General features: G+C 35.4%; 1 protein-coding gene and 1 long non-coding RNA gene across 2 annotated transcripts in view; one reads left to right on the top strand and one right to left on the bottom strand.

Moving 5' to 3' along the window:
• The window catches only part of LOC144339543 (uncharacterized), a 52,475-nt gene extending 49,211 nt beyond the window's left edge, over nucleotides 1–3,264 (bottom strand). Inside the window, exon 1 of the long non-coding RNA XR_013414582.1 lies at nucleotides 2,910–3,264. This is a non-coding gene — a long non-coding RNA (uncharacterized LOC144339543). The remainder of the gene's footprint in view (nucleotides 1–2,909) is intronic.
• Nucleotides 3,265–7,414: 4,150 nt separating this feature from the next.
• Nucleotides 7,415–18,974, top strand: part of TRAT1 (T cell receptor associated transmembrane adaptor 1) — a 31,987-nt gene continuing 20,427 nt past the window's right edge. The window contains exons 1-2 of the mRNA XM_015129795.3: nucleotides 7,415–7,927; nucleotides 15,672–15,782. Coding sequence (XP_014985281.1) covers nucleotides 7,921–7,927; nucleotides 15,672–15,782 — 118 coding nt within the window. The 5' untranslated portion in view covers nucleotides 7,415–7,920. The remainder of the gene's footprint in view (nucleotides 7,928–15,671; nucleotides 15,783–18,974) is intronic.

Genomic DNA, 18,974 nt, shown 5'->3' with positions numbered 1-18,974 from the left:
TGGAGTTAAACAATGTACACTTATAATCTTGTCAATTTCCTTTTTATATTATTTTCCCATTCTCATTTCTTGTATTGCATATCTGTACTTTCTCCATTGTAACTATACTTGAATAGCCAATAATTTATCTATTTCAATGCTGAGGTCTCAAAAATTAGGTCTTTAGATCTATTTATTAGCAGGAATTTTTTATTGTTTTCTAATTTATTATTGCTTTTATCTTGACCAATTAATATATTAATTTTCTTTAGATTTATTTTATAGATCTATAACTTATTGAGTTGGGTGCTTGATTTGCTGATTTAATTGTCTTTTAATTATTAACAGTTGACTGGGAGTGGTCACTCACACCTGTAATATCTGCACTTGGGGAGGCTGAGGCAGGATGATCACTTGAAGACAGGAGTTTGAGAACAGACTGGGCAACATAATGAAATCTTGTCTCAAAAAATATAAATAAAAATAAAATAAGTTAAAAGCTTAACATTGTAACTTTTCTTTTGAACTGTAGCTAAACCATAGCACATAAATTGATAGTACAAAGTTGTTGCATATACCCTTTATCCAAATATACGAGTCATTAGCATTTTCCCCCCTTTGCTTTGGGGTGAATATATCATTTGCTCTCTCTTCCTCCTTCTTTCTTTGCATGTATTTTGAAGTTGATTGTAAATTTCAGAGATTATACTCCTTAATCTCTCAATCCTTAGTATATATTTCCTAAGATCAAAGACTTTTTATGTCATAACCATTATACTACTATGAAAATCAGAAAATTTAACATTGATATAATATTGTTATCTACTTGTCTGTATTAAAAGTTTGGCAAGTGTCCCAATAATGTTCTTTATAGTTATTTTTCCCCACAGCCCAGGATCCAATGTAAGATTATGCCTTACCTTCACTTGTTGTGTCTCCTTAGTTTGCTTTAATCTGGAACATTTAATCAGCATTTTTTGTCATTCTTGATCTTGATGTTTTTGAGGGATGTGGGTCAGCTATTTTTGTGTTATACCTCTCAGTTTGGACATGTCTGAGACTTCATGATTGGTTAACGTTTGGCAATTTTCACAAGAATACCAGAAAAATACTTGTCAGTGCACTATATCAGGAGACGAATGATTTTGGTTTGCCCCATTATTGGTAACACTAACTTTGATACTTAGTTAAGGTTGTATCTGTTAGATTTCTCTACCATGAAGTTAATGGATTTTTTAAATTAATAAATAATTTGTAGGAAGACATTTTGAGACTGGATAAATATCTCCTTGCTCATTAATTATTCACATATTACTTTAGCATCTAATGACAAATCTTTTTCTGAATCAGTTACTAATTTGATAGTTGTAAAATGGTAGATTTTCTAACTCCATCATTCTTTTTTCAATTTTTAGTTGGCATTCTATTCTAAGAAATAATTTTCCCTTTTCATTTATTCAGTCGTTTGTTAGTTTGTTTACCAATATGGACTCATAGATTATTTTTTTCTTAGCGTTTTAAAAGTGAGATTTATTGAGGTATACTTTAGATACAGTAAAAATTCACTTTTTAAAATTTTCCCCCAAAATTTCCTTGTGATCTTTTGTAGTCAGTCTCTACCCCCCAAACCTACTGATCTCATTTCTGTTCTAATTTAATTTCAATTTCTGATTGTTTGCTGCCAGTATTATAAATAAAATCAATATTTTTGTATATCATTCTTGTATCCTGACACTATGCTATACCTGGTAATTAGTTCTAGCAGGTATTTTTGTAGATTCCCTAGAATCACATCATCTGTAAGTCAGTTTTTCCTCATTTCTAATTCAAATGCATTTAATTTCTTTACTTATTGCTTGGGCTAGAACTTCCAGTACAATGTTGAATTAAAGTGGTGAGGGTGAATATTCTTGCCTTGTACCTATTTTAGGCAGAAAACATTTGGTATTTCACAATTAAAGATGATGTGAGTTGTAGGGTTTTTTTGTAAATACTCTGAATTATGTTGAGGAAGTCTCTATTCCTAGTTTTCTCAGAGCTTAATTTAGAGCTTAATGATTTTGCCAAATCATTTTTCTACTATTAAGATGATCACATGTTTTTTTGTTTGTTCATTTTTTAGTCTGTTAATATGCTAATTTACATTGATTGATTTTCTAATATTGGACCACCTTTTTATTCCTGGGATAAACCTCACTCAGTCACTATATATTATCCTTTTATTGCATTGGTAGATTCAACTTGCTAACCTTTTGTTTAAAATTTTTGCTATCTGTGTTTATGAGGAAGAATTCATCTGTAGTTATCTTGTCTTGTAATGCCTTTATCTGATTTTATTATCAGGGTAATATGGACAACATTAGCATCTAGGACTTACTGAGCATTTCACAGGTACCAGACACTGTTCTAAGTAATTTACATATATTTGAAAACTTTCATTTTGGCATAATTCAGAGTTTTCAAAACAATTGCAAGAATAGTACAAAATATTCTCATAAACCTTTAATTTAGATTCCTCAAATACTAACCATCTATAACATTGACCTTATCGTTTTTTCATTCTCTCTGTCTCTGAGTCTTCTCACTCTAAAAATTCATATCTTTCTTAAACACTGGGAAATTTTTGTATATAGTTTCCATTATTATATCCCTCCTACCAGCATTTTTGTACAATCTACGGACAAATTTTATTCTTAGTTTTGTTCTATTATGCAGAACCAGCTAAATGTTAATTAAGACATCTCAGGTATTCTTTTAAGGTCAGTAAAATTGCCCTGATGAATCTAGTTCAATATATAAAAATAAGTTGCTCTTATTTACTCTTCTGTGCTCTGGAAAATTAGTGTACCTCTAACATTTTGAAATCCATGTTAGGCAGAACAGAGGGTAATTATCTAAACTTAAGCTCATTCTATGCACATCTTACTCACATGTTTATCACTCCAGGTCCACTCTCTCTTCTTCTTTACCCATCTTTGAGCCTTGCAAGGGCAACTTCTACAGACTGCATCATCAGGGCTGCCTTTTCCTCTGACTGCTGGGTTTGGCCAATGAGGAAATGGGTGGAAGAATGGAAGGCAGAGGAGAGCAAAATTGAGATTTTTTTTCCCACAGTTCTCTTCTTGCTGGCTTGTAACATGGCAATGGCTGGTTTTTGTTGTTGTTGTTTCACTTTTGTTTTTGTTTTCGTTTTTCTGAAAGCCATAGCTCCTGTCAGGCAGCTCTGCCATGGCTACTTGCTGGTTTCCAGTTACTGATGCTCCGCCAAGATTTTCGAGCCATGGGTGGTCATTGGCTCCCTCTATTGTTAACCCAGAAGTGCTTCACTTTCCCTTTGCTTCCTGCTAGCCCTGCCTGCACTGTCGTAAATGTATTCTCTTCATTTAACTCATTCTACCACCCGTTTGACTGTTATCATCTGTTGCCGGCCAGAACCCTGACTGGTGCCTCACTTCTTAGTGTTCCTGCTTCCACTCAGTGCTCCTATTCCCTGGGGTCCTTCAACTAAAATTTTCCTTTTCCTAAAAATAGTCTAGCACCAAGTCTCTTATTTTAATCAAAATTAATCTATCATATATCTCATTTGGTAGAGGACTCACTAGAACTAGACTCACTGTGTAAGATATTCTGAGGATGCTAACTGTGTCCTAGGGCATTTGAGTTGTAAGGACTCATTCTTTTTTAATCTTAAGAAAACTATCTCTAATGACAAAAATTGACATTCAGGTGTTACAGCTGATATTATCATGGTGCTCCTCAAGTACGCCAGGCCCTCAATGTCAGAGGAGGCCAGAGACTAAGAGCCAATTCAACAGGAAGAAAAAGTTGCCTGATCCCGTGTTTCCTAAAACATATGCTTTATAACAGTAGTCTTGTAAAATGCTTTAAAAATAAAGGGATGTTAACTCTTATGAAATACTTTTTTAAAATACTGTGTAACATAGCCTTCCCTTAAGAAGAGAAATTGAATATTATCTCTGAGAAGTGCTGTGGTAAATAAGCTGATTTACTTTGTTGGAATCAGTTGTGTTTCAAATGAGACCAAGATTTCTCAGAATGCTTTAGGTTTGCTGATAGTATTCCCTCCAGAGCACTACCTAGAAAGTGGTATAATGGGGCAAATTGTTGTCTTCTAGAAAACCTGGATACTTAAGCCTCTCACATATAGGAAAACAGACTACCTCATATTAGACATTTTTCTCTACTGTTTCTGAAGTTTTTGTGTCTACGGTTTTATTTTTAGTGTTTAATTTTTAAGACTTCTGGTTGTGTAAGGCACGATACTTGTAATAAAAAGATAGAAAAATCTGATGCTAAGTCTATGCATTGTTCTATTGCTTTTACTTTGCTTTTATCTTTTTTGTCTGAATAATTGTGCTTTCTGGAGGACCTCATAGTCTAAACTCAATGAAAATATAAATCCTAATATAGTCTAATCAGCGGCAACTGCAACCTCATAATCAATTTTGAATAATTTTGAATAATTTCACAGGTGAAAATAGCATAATTGATAGCACAGGTGGCCCGTCCGCTCCTTTCTCTCATCAAGCGGTTTGCTTACTTTGTACTAGCTTCAGTATGACTAAACAGCAACTCACCCGAATAAATAAAAACTACAGAGAGGTAAGTAGTGTTTCAATAAAACAGATATTATAAAGAGCCTTTAAAATAAGGGCATATCTTTTATTCCAGTTATAACACTGGTGCATGCTATTGTAAGTAATTTAAACAATAGCTAAATACATTTGTAAATATATCTATTCAGCAGCTTAGAAACCCTCAGACTCTCTCCCTCTCTCTCTCTCTCTCTATATATATATATATATGTGTGTGTGTGTGTGTATATATATGTGTGTATATATATACACACAGAGAGATATAAGAAAATACATTATGGTGATGAAAATTAATTATAAAAATGACAGATGATCATTAAAAAAGAAGTTTGAAAAACCGGGCCTCTTTCTACACTCTGACCCATTTTTCTGAAACTCTGAATGGCAGCTGCCATTCTGACATGTTTTTCATTTTCTGTTGGCAACAAAACCTCAATTTTGTTGGCCTTAATATTTTTATTTCTTGACAGGTGCCCATCAAAACCTCCCCCCAAAATTTCCTACAACATCTCTAACTGCTTTAAGCTTGTCGAGACATTTCTGCTTCGTCTAGCTATCTTTGAAATTCCCTTTTGGTAACCCATCTCCTTAAAAAGTACTACAGAGGCCTCATGTTTATTTATTATTTAAACGTGGCTCATGAGGCCGTCATTCAAATCTCTGAATGCACTTTCTAATATATTTTATAACAAATACATATCCATATGCTTGTTTATATTCTGATAATGTTTCCATGTGCTCAGCTATCTATATTTAAATGAAAAGCTATTTTTTTTTTCCTGGCAAATTTCAAACGTCTATGGAACTAACTAATGTGCAGGCACGGGCTTCCTGCGTGACCTTGAACGATCTTGTTATATCTCCATAGATTATTTAAATCTATGGAATGGAACATTGTAATGAAGATCACTTTTCAAAAATACTATAATAATTAGAAACTGTGAAGTGGTTCAGATTTATTAGCCTAAGTTTTGACCATTTAGAGATGTCAATCATGCATAGGATGTACATTAACCCTTTTAAACCATAAGGTAATCACTCAACAGGTACTTCAGGCTCTCTCTGAAGCAGGACATATCCTTGCTAACGTCTCTTCTCTTGCCTTCCCCAGCTTCCTGCAGCTGTCTGTGTAAAAGCATACACTTGAGGCAGGGAAGCCCTTAGACAGCTGCTCTCCGAACAGGTGGGTTTGCTTTGGGTCTCTCTTCCTGTTGGGCTGCTCTGAGAGGTACTTCTTCTGAGCAAACCACAGAGTTTCTGCATTTTTGCCTGAGTCATTCTTGCTGAGTTGACCTTCTCTCCATTCACAGCCAATAATAATTAAACACCGTTTTTCTGGAATTGCAGAATTCCAGAAAATTCTGCAATTCCTTCCTTCTTCCTTCCTTCTTTCCCCATCCTCTGTGATAATTTTGTTCTAACAAAGGAATGCCAGCACCCAAATTTCCAGTCCTGAAATTCTTTCTCTTTCCAATGTCCTCTGTATACTCCAGTTGTGGGCGTCGACTTTGCCCATATTCCAAGGTGTTGCTTAGGTAACCTCTGTAGTTCTTTCTTGAGCCTAGGACTTCTACTTTTCTTACCAGTTACCCTCTTTCAGGACCAAAGCTCAATTCCTCAAGGCCATAACTAGGCCCTCTCCTCTCAAACTGATTTATCATGTGCCCGAACCCTCCTGAATGTCTGGGATTCAACTTTTCAGCAGTCTTCCTCCCTATGTTCCATTTAATTCTAGGATGAAACCTTCTGATTCTTTGTTGTCCTCTGATCCCTGCATGAACCTGAGGCTGCTGTTACCTGAAGTCTTGTTCTGTGAGCATCCAGGCCTGCGTCATAAAACCTGTCACTTTGCTCATGGTTAGCTGCTGAATAGAGAGTCCTCTGGTCAAATAAGTTTAGAAAAACTCCCATAAAAATATTGTTTGGGTTTCCTTTTCACAGGACTTACCTAAGCCTTTAATATGTATCTGCGGAGGCAAAAATAAAGCTATATAGATTTTCCAAATGTATTTGTTGAAGAAACATTTGTCTTCTGAGTTTCTTAAAGACCGAGCGTTCTATGGAACATACTTTAAAAATGCCTTTTAAGGAAGATTAGACCAGAGAATCTCCAAGGTCTCTTTCAGTTTTACAGCCCCTGAGTCAATGATTCACCAAAAAATATTCGAGGGGAAGTGATTGAAATGGAAAAATTTGTTAGTGTTTAGCTAGCTTTGTCCAAAGGATAAGATGCACTGTATTTTGCTTACTAGGGCGTTATTTTCTATAATGGAGGTAAAAGAAAACACAAGCCACTCATTGTTTTGTTTTTTCAATCACTGAGAGTATTTATTGAGACCTACAGTGTGCCGGTGTGCATAATTCTAGTTATGAAATTGTAATAATGAATAAGATAGATTCTATTCCACATGAGTTTCCGAAAGCATTGTCCAGAACATCTATATTAAAATAGTTTATCATATACAATATATGTAATTTAAAATGCACTCAGAAAATCTGCTTGTTAAAGTGCAGATTCTAGTGCTTCACCCTAAATAGTCTGATTCAGATGGGCCCAGGATTTTAAACTAGCATCATATAGCATACTTATGTATACCAGCATGTAAGAACTGCTGCTATTAAGACTCTGGGTGGTGGTTGAGAGCAGGAGCTTGTTGTCAGGTGGCTCTAGATTGGACAGAGAAACTCATGCTGACAAGGTGAGGATTGTCAGGAAATAAGACAGGCATCTAGCCTCCCATTAAGCGAAAGTATAGAAGGCAACTGATACATACTAAGTGCCCAAAAAATATTAACTCCCTGTCCTCCATCATGGCTCAAGAAAATACAATAGCTGAGCACACCCAGGGGTTGCTTACTATTTACTCATCAGTTTAGTGTATCTTATTTTGTTTCCATGTGAATTTACTTGTGAAGAGCTGACTGGATTCTCTCCAGAGATAGGAAGATCCTTTCTAGTTTAATTCATACCTTTATTTATTTATTTTTCAATTAGACTCAGGTATTGATAAAAATTCAAATGTCAGATTACAAAGGCATGTGGGATTTTTCTTCCCACGTTACACAATTTAAGTCGACTGTTTTCAGATCAAAACTCAAGACACCTCCTTCACCACATTTCCTGTTTGTAACTGAAACAAAGTACACACAAAAGATTTTAAGAAACAGAAGAGAAAAGAATCTGAGGCACAGATAAAGATAAGTTTTACTGTCATGCTGCTTTTAACATAACATAGCAACATACCTAGGAAAGAAGTTTGTAGGAGGATTTTTAATCTATATATTTGTCTTATGGCTAGATAAAGATTTCTCTAAAAAAAGAAGCATGTCAGGTAAGTGGCATTTTAAATGTTTTTGTTCCATTTGTGTGTCTAAAAATTCACTTAATAATTTCTAAGTCCTAATGAGAAGACCCTTAGTATTTAGAAAGTAGTTATTTTTAAAATGTTGGATAACTTTTAGTATAATTAAAATATATTTTGAAACATGCTAATGAGTATAAGTTGATGTTTTTCTTTTGAAAGAAAAATGTGGACAGTGTTTTAGAATGTAAATCTAATTACAGCTGTTCAGTAAGCGTTCACTGATAATTATGCCATGTGAAGTACTTGTTATTTTTAAAGAAGCTTTTGTTGACTATGTGTATTCCTCTTTAGTTTAGTTTAGCTATTAAACAGGATAGGTGTAATTCTAATTCCTCAGAGATTAGGCACTATAGTATTTTCTAGAAAGCAATGCAATTGTCAACATTCAGAGAGATGACAATTTTGAAAAGGCCAGTGAAAATTCAATTGCTGTGCGATTAATCATGAGGGTTGGATCCATATTGACTCACTGTTGTGAAAGGGTTGGATCCATATTGATTGCTGTTGTGAATCCATGTTGATGGTTCATTCCTCCTGTATTCTTTTATGTACTTTTAATTTATTAAACATCTTTTTGTTGCAAAAGAAAACATGAATATTATGTAATGTGAGAGAACTGTGAAATACATATTAAAAATTCATTCATATTTTCCATCACCTTAAAAACACAAAATATGTTGTATTTCCTTTCAATTTTTATTTATATACATTCTACATGTTTGCTTTACATAACTGAAATGATAATGTACATAATATATCCAGCTTTTTTCACTAATATAACCACGTCCCTTTTTAATATAACTTCTGCCTAATCATTTTAAATGAATGAACAAAAATGACATCTATTCAGTTATAGTTTAGTCATTTGTTTATTGCTGAACATTTATGTTGTATATAGTTTTTTTGTTGTTGTTGTTGTTGTTTTGAGACAGTCTCTCTTTGTCGCCAGGCAGGAGTGCAGTGGCGCAATCTTGGCTCACTGCAACCTCTGCCTCCCAGGTTCAAGCAATTCTCCCGAGTATCTGGGTCTACAGGCGCGCACCACCACGCTTGGCTAATTTTTGTATTTCTAGTACAGATGGGGTTTCACAGTGTTGGCCAGGATGGTCTCGATCTCTTGACCTCGTGATCTGCCTGCCTTGGCTTCCCAAAGTGCAGAGATTACAGGCGTGAGCCACCACGCCCAGCCCTGTTGTACACAGCTTTTAAAAATATTTTTATATGGCAGAAAGATGAACAACTCTATAGCTTTTTCCGTAGTAAGGGTTATTTTCTCAGAAAAACTTTCTAGAACTGAAATTACTAAGAGATTACGAGCATTTTAAATCTCATTATTGCCAAATCGCTTTTCCAAGAGTGATGCCAATTCCCTTTCATTCTAGCAGTGCTTCTCCCTCACAAGCTGATCTTGTTTAAAAAATCTTCACTAATTTCATAAGCACAACATGCTAACTCATTGTTTAATATGCATTACTTTGATTATAATGAGGTTGAACATTTTGGCATGGATTTTTAAACTGTTTATAACTCTATCATTTGCGATAGTTTGATTACATCTTTTGCTTAATTATTATGCTTATAGTACTTTTAATACCAATTTGTATAGGCCAGCTATGGAGTAAAGATTGCATATATTATAATTTCTGTGAATTGGCTTCCATTGTTCTGTTTGATGGATCTTACAATCAATTGATTACATAAATCACACAGGGACCATAAGCTGACGTACAATTTTCATACCTTTCCTTTTCTTTACCAGTTCATACTTTAGCAAAGAACAAAAACAAGTGTCCCCATTTTTCTAGTGCCCTGCAAGAAATGAACATAGCATTACTAAGTATAATTGCCATGAGCTGATGATGATGGGGAACTCAGAAAGCATGGGAAGGCCAAAGACAGTGAATATGACATTCAACTATTTTCGGGACTAATTAATTCTAAATTTAGAAGAGATATGGTAACATTTCCTCCACAGCATTTTGTAGTTCAGACTTCCCCTTTGGGTTTAATACAGGAGCTCCTCCATCATCAGTTGAGAACTTTTACAATTTCACAGAAGAGATGCAAAGACAAAATATTTAAAAGCTTCACAGGTATTAAAAGTCAAAACAAAACAAAATTTCACATGAAAGAAGAGAATCAGATGATAGTATTTTTTATATTTAGATAGGTAAAATAAAAAATAAAATAAATTTGAACACACGCAAAAGAATAATTATTTCTAGTTAAGTAAAACTATGTATGAAAACAAAAACCCGAGTATTTTCTTTTTTCCTATCTATATGCCTGTAGTCACTGCATTATCCACAATGTTCTAGTATCATAATTCCTGCTGTGTTTCTGCATTTACATGAAATCAATATTAATGGAATCAAATGGTGAAAACAAGTCCTTTGGTCTATCATTAATTTAAATAATGATTCACAATTTAGTTTACTCATCTTCATTTTTTTAAAAAAAGGAGTCTCAATTTTCTTTACTCAGTTTTATCTTCTCTTGAGCCTCATCACCTTTTGAGAACAATGAAATCCCTTCTTTTAGAGACTGGGTGGGACTAACTTGTAAATTATCTTTTAAACTCAGATGGGTCAAAGACAATGTTTCTCCATTTAATTTAGGTAATATTATGAGTTGGGCAGTGTTTTTAAGAAAAGTCAATCCAGGAAAGACTGTCAATTAAAGATCACAGTTCCAAGTAATAAATGTCCACAAATTGCTAGTGAATAAGAGAAATCATTATTGGGCACTTTTCCAGACATTTTTGATTACACATAATCTTCTCAGCATTTCAGAATTAAAGGGAAGAGATGACAAAATTAATAGGCCTTCTTGAAATATTAAAAGAAACATAATAAAGTATTTTATTGGATGAAAGTTTCCACACAACCATGCCATCTTCAGAGGATCTTACTAAGGTTCTCCTCAAATAAACAACAAGTACACATATATGGAGTCACTAAACACAGAGAAAGACAGGCTCATCTACAGCAGCACTTTAATCTCAGTCGAACTTCTGAGGTTTACCAATCTCGGGTAAAGTTTAATTGTAGAAGCATTGAAGAGTCTAGCATTGGAGGTATCATAATTTCTCTCTTCTGCCCTCCACCTTACTTTCACATTTATACTTTCTTCAATTAAATTAAATAAAGTGTTGATTGAGGGGAATCATGATGTGCTAGGAAGAGGTAGCCTTAATGTAACACAGATGAAGATACGAACTCCAGGGTTACAATTGTCTTAGTGAGGTTCAGTGATTTGCACACAACCAGCCACACAACTAGTGACTACTCTCATTCCCTTTTCCAGTTTGAAAATAGGTAATCCAAAGCTAATATTGCTATTTTCTCTTTCCCCATCACAGCTCATTCCCCAATACATACCATTTACTTCTCAAATAACCCCCTGTTCATAATAGACACTTAAAGTCAGTGGATTTCAGATTTGCATTAAAGACAGCATGGTATTTTACTTGAAAGCCTGGAACTGATTTGAGAGCCCCCTCCTGTGCTGATATCCATGATTCAAATGTCTTTTATCGTGAGGTGATGGGCAGTGGTTGGGATTGTGGGTGTAGTGATGATATGTCACATTCAAAAAATCATCAAGAATGTGCCTTATTTAGTACCAACCACCACCATGGTAAGAAAACCTCATTTTATGAGTAGAGCCATGGGGATCATAATACTGCTATTGAGATCTGGGTGCCTAAAATAAATCTACACATTAATGGAATGCAAAGAGATGTTCATTGCTCTGACAGAGTTTACAAGCCAAGGGAAGCCATTAAGAGAAGCTATATGCTGTAATATACTATAAACTCATACACTTGTCTCAGTTAAAGACAGCCTGAAGTAAAAACAATTAAGGCATTCTATTTATTGCTTTTCCTATTGTTAATTGTTTAAGTAAAGGCTTCTGTGTAAATCAAATCTGCCAGCAGAAAGACATTATATTTGCTTAGCTGGGTTTCCTTCCAGAACACATACAATTGTGAATTTCAAAGACAGTGCCTGCCAATTACTGTTGGCTTTAAGGGAGTCAGAGGTTTTATAATTAAACCCACCACTATAAGCCCCTGGTAGCTGGAAGCTGGAGAGAAACTTAAATCATGATTTTCCTAGCTGCCATTGCCGCTCTGATAATTTCTCAAAGCCTTTGGCTTTTTAACAGTGTAAACAGCTGAATTCAAATTGTGTGGGAGTTTTTAAAAATTGATCAAAGCTATACAAATGAAAGTAGTTACAATTAATGGATATTGATACTAAAGGTTACACTTGTTGGGCAAAAAGTTTTAAGCACTTTGTGCGTCCAATATTCTAAGAGGCACTGTCTGTACTAAGTAGATACCCACAAGAGTATGGAGATATTTATACTGCGTATTTAGCATTACTAGGTAAGGGGAGGTATAAAGTGTCTGTGTGTGTGTCTGTGTGTGTGTGTACATTTATGCAGACCTGAATTCAAGTTGAAAATTTCCACCATTATCTACTTAATGTCTACTCTTCTCATGTGTGTGCATTGGTTTTCAAAATGGGGGTATTTATTGTTGGCAATCAAAAAATCATGAAAGATATTAAGAATGTCATAAAATATAAAGCCTCTAAATAAAAATCTTCCTGTTTAAAATGTATATAATTCTATTTTTAAAAACTTGGAAAACAGAAGTATTAGGAATTATGGACCCCAAAAGCAGAGGAAACCAGAGACCATGTGAAACTACATCACACATACTTAAACTACTCCCCAATATTAGAATTTAGATTGTGTTTTAAAAGCCCTCCAGGTGGTTATGTGGGGCAAATTTACTCTAACAGTAAATGACAAAACACAACCCTAAAGAAATGTACAGTGTGACCCAAGTTTTTGCCTCAGTGTTTCTGACATATTTCCTGAAAATTATTAGGACTTTCCCAAAAGCTTTCAGTGTAGCATATAGGCTTGTGATATTGATTAGGTTGTTTCTTTGTAGCTGAGAGTCAAATTATCTTCTTATAGCAATTAATGGACTAATCCAACTATTTCAATTCTCTTTAATTGGAAAGGAGAAAGCAAAACTTCTATTTGGAGTATAATTTTGTCCAAATGATTGGATGATTTGTAGCTAGATTCAGTGTAATTTAAAAAATAAGATTAGGGCTTTCTGTTTACTTCCTTGAAGTATGATTGGTTATATTGTACTATGTTTTATTTATTCAAACCATAACTATGTATTGAGTATATACTAAATGCTATGTGTTATGGGAAATGGAAAGAAAAAAATGCTAAGTAGAAAGGAGATTGATTTTTATTAGTGTTCCCAAGGGTGATAAGTGCTAGAGATTTATTATTATTTTCCATGTATTTATTTACCCCTCCCCCAGAAAAAGGGGTATTAGAAATAAGTGTAACAGTACAAAAGATAACCCAATAAGTCAAAGTGAAGAGAAAATAAGGAAAAAGGGATACGATTAGTTCACAAAAATGAGTATCATAAAGTTCTGGAGATTTGCTTAAAGTAGATTGTGTATCAAAGACAGACAGATGACCAAGTACAATATTCACATGGGATATAATAGCAAAAATGTGCCAGTTCTTAAGGAAATCCCCAGGCCTTTATATTTGAGACACTATGGGATGTATTTAATAATATCTTCCAGTTCATAGTATCCCTGAAATTAATGTATTCAATGGAGAGTTTCATACGGCTGGTTCTTTTTCTTAAAACATGTTTTATTTTGTCCTGAGAACAAAGGCCCAAATGTGGAAAATGGAAGCAAATAAGAAAGAGCAACAGAGAATTTTAAATTTTATTTTCTGACTACAACATGAAGTTCAACTCTCTATTGCCATTTTAGGCAGATTGTATGCTTTAATGGTCGGTGAGATGGAAGCAGTCTTGACATTCCCTTAAGAAATTTTGAAAACATAACTGGGACATGTCCCAGAATAGAAAATCATCAAAGTCTATTTTACTTCCATATGGGTAAATCCAGGTAGTTTCACACAGGCAAGGTCAAAATAATCTTTCCGAAATCAGTTTCTCATCCTTTCAGCATTTGATGAGTGAATGAACAAGGTCCCAAAGTATATACTATAGAAATTGGATGCAATAATTATAGCTTGAACTATGTCTAAAGCAGGGTTACAAGTCCAATTTGGCCAAAGGTAAATTATTACTGCATCCATTAAATGCTTAATTTTAACCAGTGGGACTCCCTGGTCAACTCTAATAAATTAACTATAAAATGTGTTTGTAGGGAAGTTGTTCTATACTATATTATGTTATATTATATAATTGTCATTGTACAATGTACAGTCATATGCTGTGTAACAATGTTTTGGTCCAACTGGGCCCGATGTCTCACACCTGTAATCTCAGCACTTTGGGAGGCCGAGGTGGGTGGATCACTTGAGGTCAGGAGAGTTCAAGACCAGCCTGGCCAGCATGGTGAAACCCTGTCTCTACTAAAAACACAAAAATTAGCCGGGCGTGGTGGTGCATGCCTGTAATCCCAGCTACTTGGGAGGCTGAGACAGGAGAATTGCCTGAACCTGGGAGATGGAGGTTGTAGTGAGCCGAGATCATGCCACTGCACTTCAGCCTGGGTGAAGAGCAAGACTCCATCTCAAACACACACACACACACACACATACACACACACACATACACAAAACAGTGTTTTGGTCGATGATTGACCACATATTTTATGGTGGTCCCATAAGGTTATAATGGGGCTGAAAAATGTTTATCATTTAGTGACATCATGACTGTTGGGCTGTCATAGTGCAATGCATTACTCATATGTTTATGGTGATGCTGGTGTAAACAAACCTACTGTGCTGTCAGTTGTAGAAAAGTATAGCACATACAATTATGTACAGAATAATTGGTAATGATAATAAATGACTATATTACTGGTTTATGTATTTACTATACTATGCTTTTATCATTACCTTAGAGTATACTTCTACTTACAAAAAAAGTTAACTGTAAAACAGCCTCAGGTAGGTCCTTCAGGAGGTATTCCAGGAGGCATTGTTATAGGAGATGACCTCTCCATGTGTGTCATTGCCCCTGAAGACCTTTTACTGGGACAAGATGTGGGGGTGGAAGACAGTAATACTGATTATTCTGACCCTGTGTAGGCCCTGTGTAGGGAAAGAGAAGTGTAATTAACTTTCCACTTTCCATTCATGGGGCTCTACATAGTATGAGAAAAGCTCCCTGTGGCCCATCTTAACAAAACTGGGTTCCAGAATTATTGTTTTATCCCAACACATCGTATTCTATACTACTGAGATTAATGGAAGAGAACAGGCGATTTTCTGTAAATAAGAAAAGCATGTATGGTTATAGTCTGAGGATTAAAGACAGGTGAAAAGTATAGCAAATTAGAATTCTTGGTAATTTGAATGTTGTTGCTTTTTGAACAAAAGTTTTTTTTATCAGTCACCACTTGTCACCTTTTAGTAGCTACACAAAAAAGTCGTTTATTTCATAAACATTCAAAATGTGAGAAACTTGAATCCTTTTGCCCATGCTGAATTCAGCGACTTAACACCAACACCCACTTCGAAAACTGAAAAAAGTTATGCATATTAATTACTTTCCTGGTAGAGAATGTGTCCTTCATTATGAATAAATACAACAGCTTTAATCATGGCAATAGCCAGACCAAAACAAATGGGTAAGCAGCTATTGTATTATGTGTATGTGTATTTTAATTTCCAGGAAACTCTGGGTGCCCCTTTTTCCTCTGGGGACTTCTGGCATTGCTGGGCTTGGCTTTGGTTATATCACTGATCTTCAATATTTCCCACTATGTGGAAAAGCAACGACAAGGTAAGACATTTTGACAGATTTCACATGGTACCTGCTTGAATGGAGACTATGGAGTCACTGGAAAACCTACGGAAGCAGACAATTTTATGAAATGTCATTCAACAGGATATTTTTATCTATAGAAAATCTATTTGCTAATTTTTCTCACCCAAAGGGTTCTCTTACTTAAGAATGCAATCATATGAGAAATGTGAAAAAATTATCCAATTTAGGAACTCTGCTTTAGGGTGTAGAGTGGGGAGGGATTATCCTGGTAAATATGTTTTTCCTCCTCCAATTGAAAAACCTATGAAATTGTAGTCTATGCTGGGGCAGCCATCAAGGTGCTCTCTGATACAAAATAAACAAAGGGATGTCTAGCTCTTTAAGATTCCGTTCAAGCCAACTTAATCTTCTCAGGATCAGTCAGGCATTCTCAAGTGCAACACACAGGAGCGGACTCAGAAGACGACTGGAAAAGGAATAGATTGAACCATGGGCTTGCTGTCAAACACTCCCAGCGTCTAGGAGAGGTCAAGAGTATCTGCCACTGTCAGCTTTGCTTTTTCAACATGCTGGGTATAAGTTTTAACCACGTGGCTTTCAATCTGCATATGCCACAACTGAAATGGTCTAAAGTCCAGCAGATGGCACAGCCTTTGTATGCTGTAGGCATCCAATTCACGTTGAATATGCATGGATCCATGCTGAATCCATTACATGTTGAATACATATGGATGGATGGGAGAATGAAAGTTCAACTATTGCTGGAAGGTATCTTTTTTTTTTTTTTTTTGAGACAGGATTTTGCTCTGTCACCCAGGCTGGAATGCAGTGGCTTGATTAACTCACTGCAGCCTCAAACTTCTGCGCTCAAACAATCCTCTTGCCTCAGCCTCTCAAGTAGCTAGAATTACAGGCATGCACAAACACATCCACCTAATTTTCAGAATTTTTTTTGTAGAGATAGGAGTCTTACTGTGTTGCCCAGGCTGATCTCCTACTCTTGTTCTCAAGCCATCCTTCTGCCTTGGCCTCCCAAAACACTGAGATTACAGGTGTAAGCAACGACGCCCAGCCTGGAAGATGTGTAAATACCAAGAAACCCTCGGGGCAGGACATTTAAGTGGTAATAAAAGAAAAGAAAGGATAAATGCATTTCCTTTTAACAGAGGAAATGAAATAAAACTAAGTTAACAAAATTAACTTAGACACATGTGTCCAAGGAAAATTGCATGGAGCTAATTTAGAACAATGGTCAGATTGCAGCAAATGTCCTTACTTCATTTAGAAATATCTTAAGCATTGATAATACTAATATAAAAATATGAAGAAGGCATTATCATCATGCAGGTTTAAAAATAAGATAAGAGGTACTCGAAAATGGAGCGGTCTAGCTGAAGCCACACATCTATTCAATATCAAAATCAATGATAAGTGTCCAGTTTTTCTAATTCTCTGTCCCAAAAGGTTTCTACCAGCACATCCTATTTTGACATTGTTGACCAGTTGTCCTCAGCCAGAAACCCAACACTCTTTTTGGATCTCTGTTATATCAATTCTACGGCTAAGGTGAAATTTATGACAAGCAATCCTTTTTCATTAGCAATGCTTTCAGTAAGTCTTTTAAAAATCAAATATATTTTCAAATAAACATAAACTTTATAAGTCAGACGTGTAAATGACCCATCATCAAACATCTTACAGTATCCCTCTTTTATAGATAAAAATGAGCTCAGAGTAGTACTTTGCTTTATATATCAAAATGGCTATTTTAACTTCTTCATTAAGATATCTTATAAATCCAGATAATATTATAGTCTGAATTACAAAAAAAAAAGTGAATTGAGATCTACAGAGAGTAAATAATTTAAGGTGACAACCAAGACAAGAACAGTAACCTGAATTAGTACCTCACTCCTTCATTGATTCCACTGATAATCCTTTTAAGATTGCTGAGGGGCCAGGTAACAGGTAGACACTGATATGTTTACCTTGAGCTCACTTGTCTAACTTAAAAGTTATCTAGCAAATGTGACCTATTTACTTTCAACCTAAATAGTCAGTGTTTTCAGTCATATGATTGCATTGAATTATGGATGTTAAAAACCACTTTTTATCAACATCATCAAGATCAAGACTGGTATAATTTCACTAATCTAGTACTTCCGCCCCAGAAGTATTCAGCTGTATTAGTCTTTTACAACTCATTGTAAATAGGTTTTACAATTCTCATTTTTGATAGTTTGTGCATTGGGATTTATTTACCCACATCCACACCTTTTTTCCTCCATGCAAACTCCTTTCTGTAGTTGCTTATTATGGTAAGTTGACCACTGCAGAAAGATGGTAGCCTTACTTTAAAAAGCAGCACCTTTGGTAGTTTAAAAAAACAGCGCCTGTAATCCTAGCACTTTGGGAGGTGGAGGTGGGTGGATCGCCTAAGGTCAGGAGTTCGAGACCATCCTGGCCAACATGGAGACACTCCATCTCTACGAAAATTACAAAAATTAGCTAGGCATAGTGGTGCACGCCTGTAATCCCAGCTGCTCAGGAGGCTGAGGCAGGAGAATTGCTTGAACCCAGGAGGCAGAGGTTGCAGTGAGCTGAAATAGAGCCACCGCACTCCAGCCTGGGCGACAGAGCGGGACTCTGTCAAAAAAAAAAAAAAAAAAAAAAAAGAAAGGCAACACTGTTTCATCTTGCTATTTCAGGACAGATTTTTTTCTTTTCAATTGTGCAAACTCTTACTGCCCCAGGCATGCTATAAATGGCTGTATTACCTAAAAGTAGTGTAATGGGAAAGAACATTTTTAAGAAAACAGCAAACAATAAATTGCATTTATTGATGTATTTTTAAAATAAATTTTGTGTCTCTCAATTGTTTTTAATAGTATACCTTTGAAGTAGACCTGATGTAAATTATAACTCCACCTTCAGTATTTAGCTGGGAGATCTTGTACAAGTAACATAATTTCTCTGAGTTTCAGTTTCCTTATCTACAAGATAGGGAAAATACCATCTAGACCCTAGGGTTCTTATAAGAATTACACACACACACACACACACACACACACACACACACACACACACACACACAATCTTTGCATAGCACTGGGGACTTAGTAGGTCAATCCTAGATCTGGTACAGCCCATCACCATACCTGGTGGCCCTGTTGCTTCCTTCCCTCTTTCCACAAATAAGTATTAAGG

The sequence above is a fragment of the Macaca mulatta genome, chromosome 2, assembly GCF_049350105.2.
Source record: "Macaca mulatta isolate MMU2019108-1 chromosome 2, T2T-MMU8v2.0, whole genome shotgun sequence".
Classification (NCBI taxonomy): domain Eukaryota; kingdom Metazoa; phylum Chordata; class Mammalia; order Primates; family Cercopithecidae; genus Macaca; species Macaca mulatta.
Note: the sequence above shows the minus strand (reverse complement) of the source record. Positions and strands in the feature narration are given on the sequence as shown.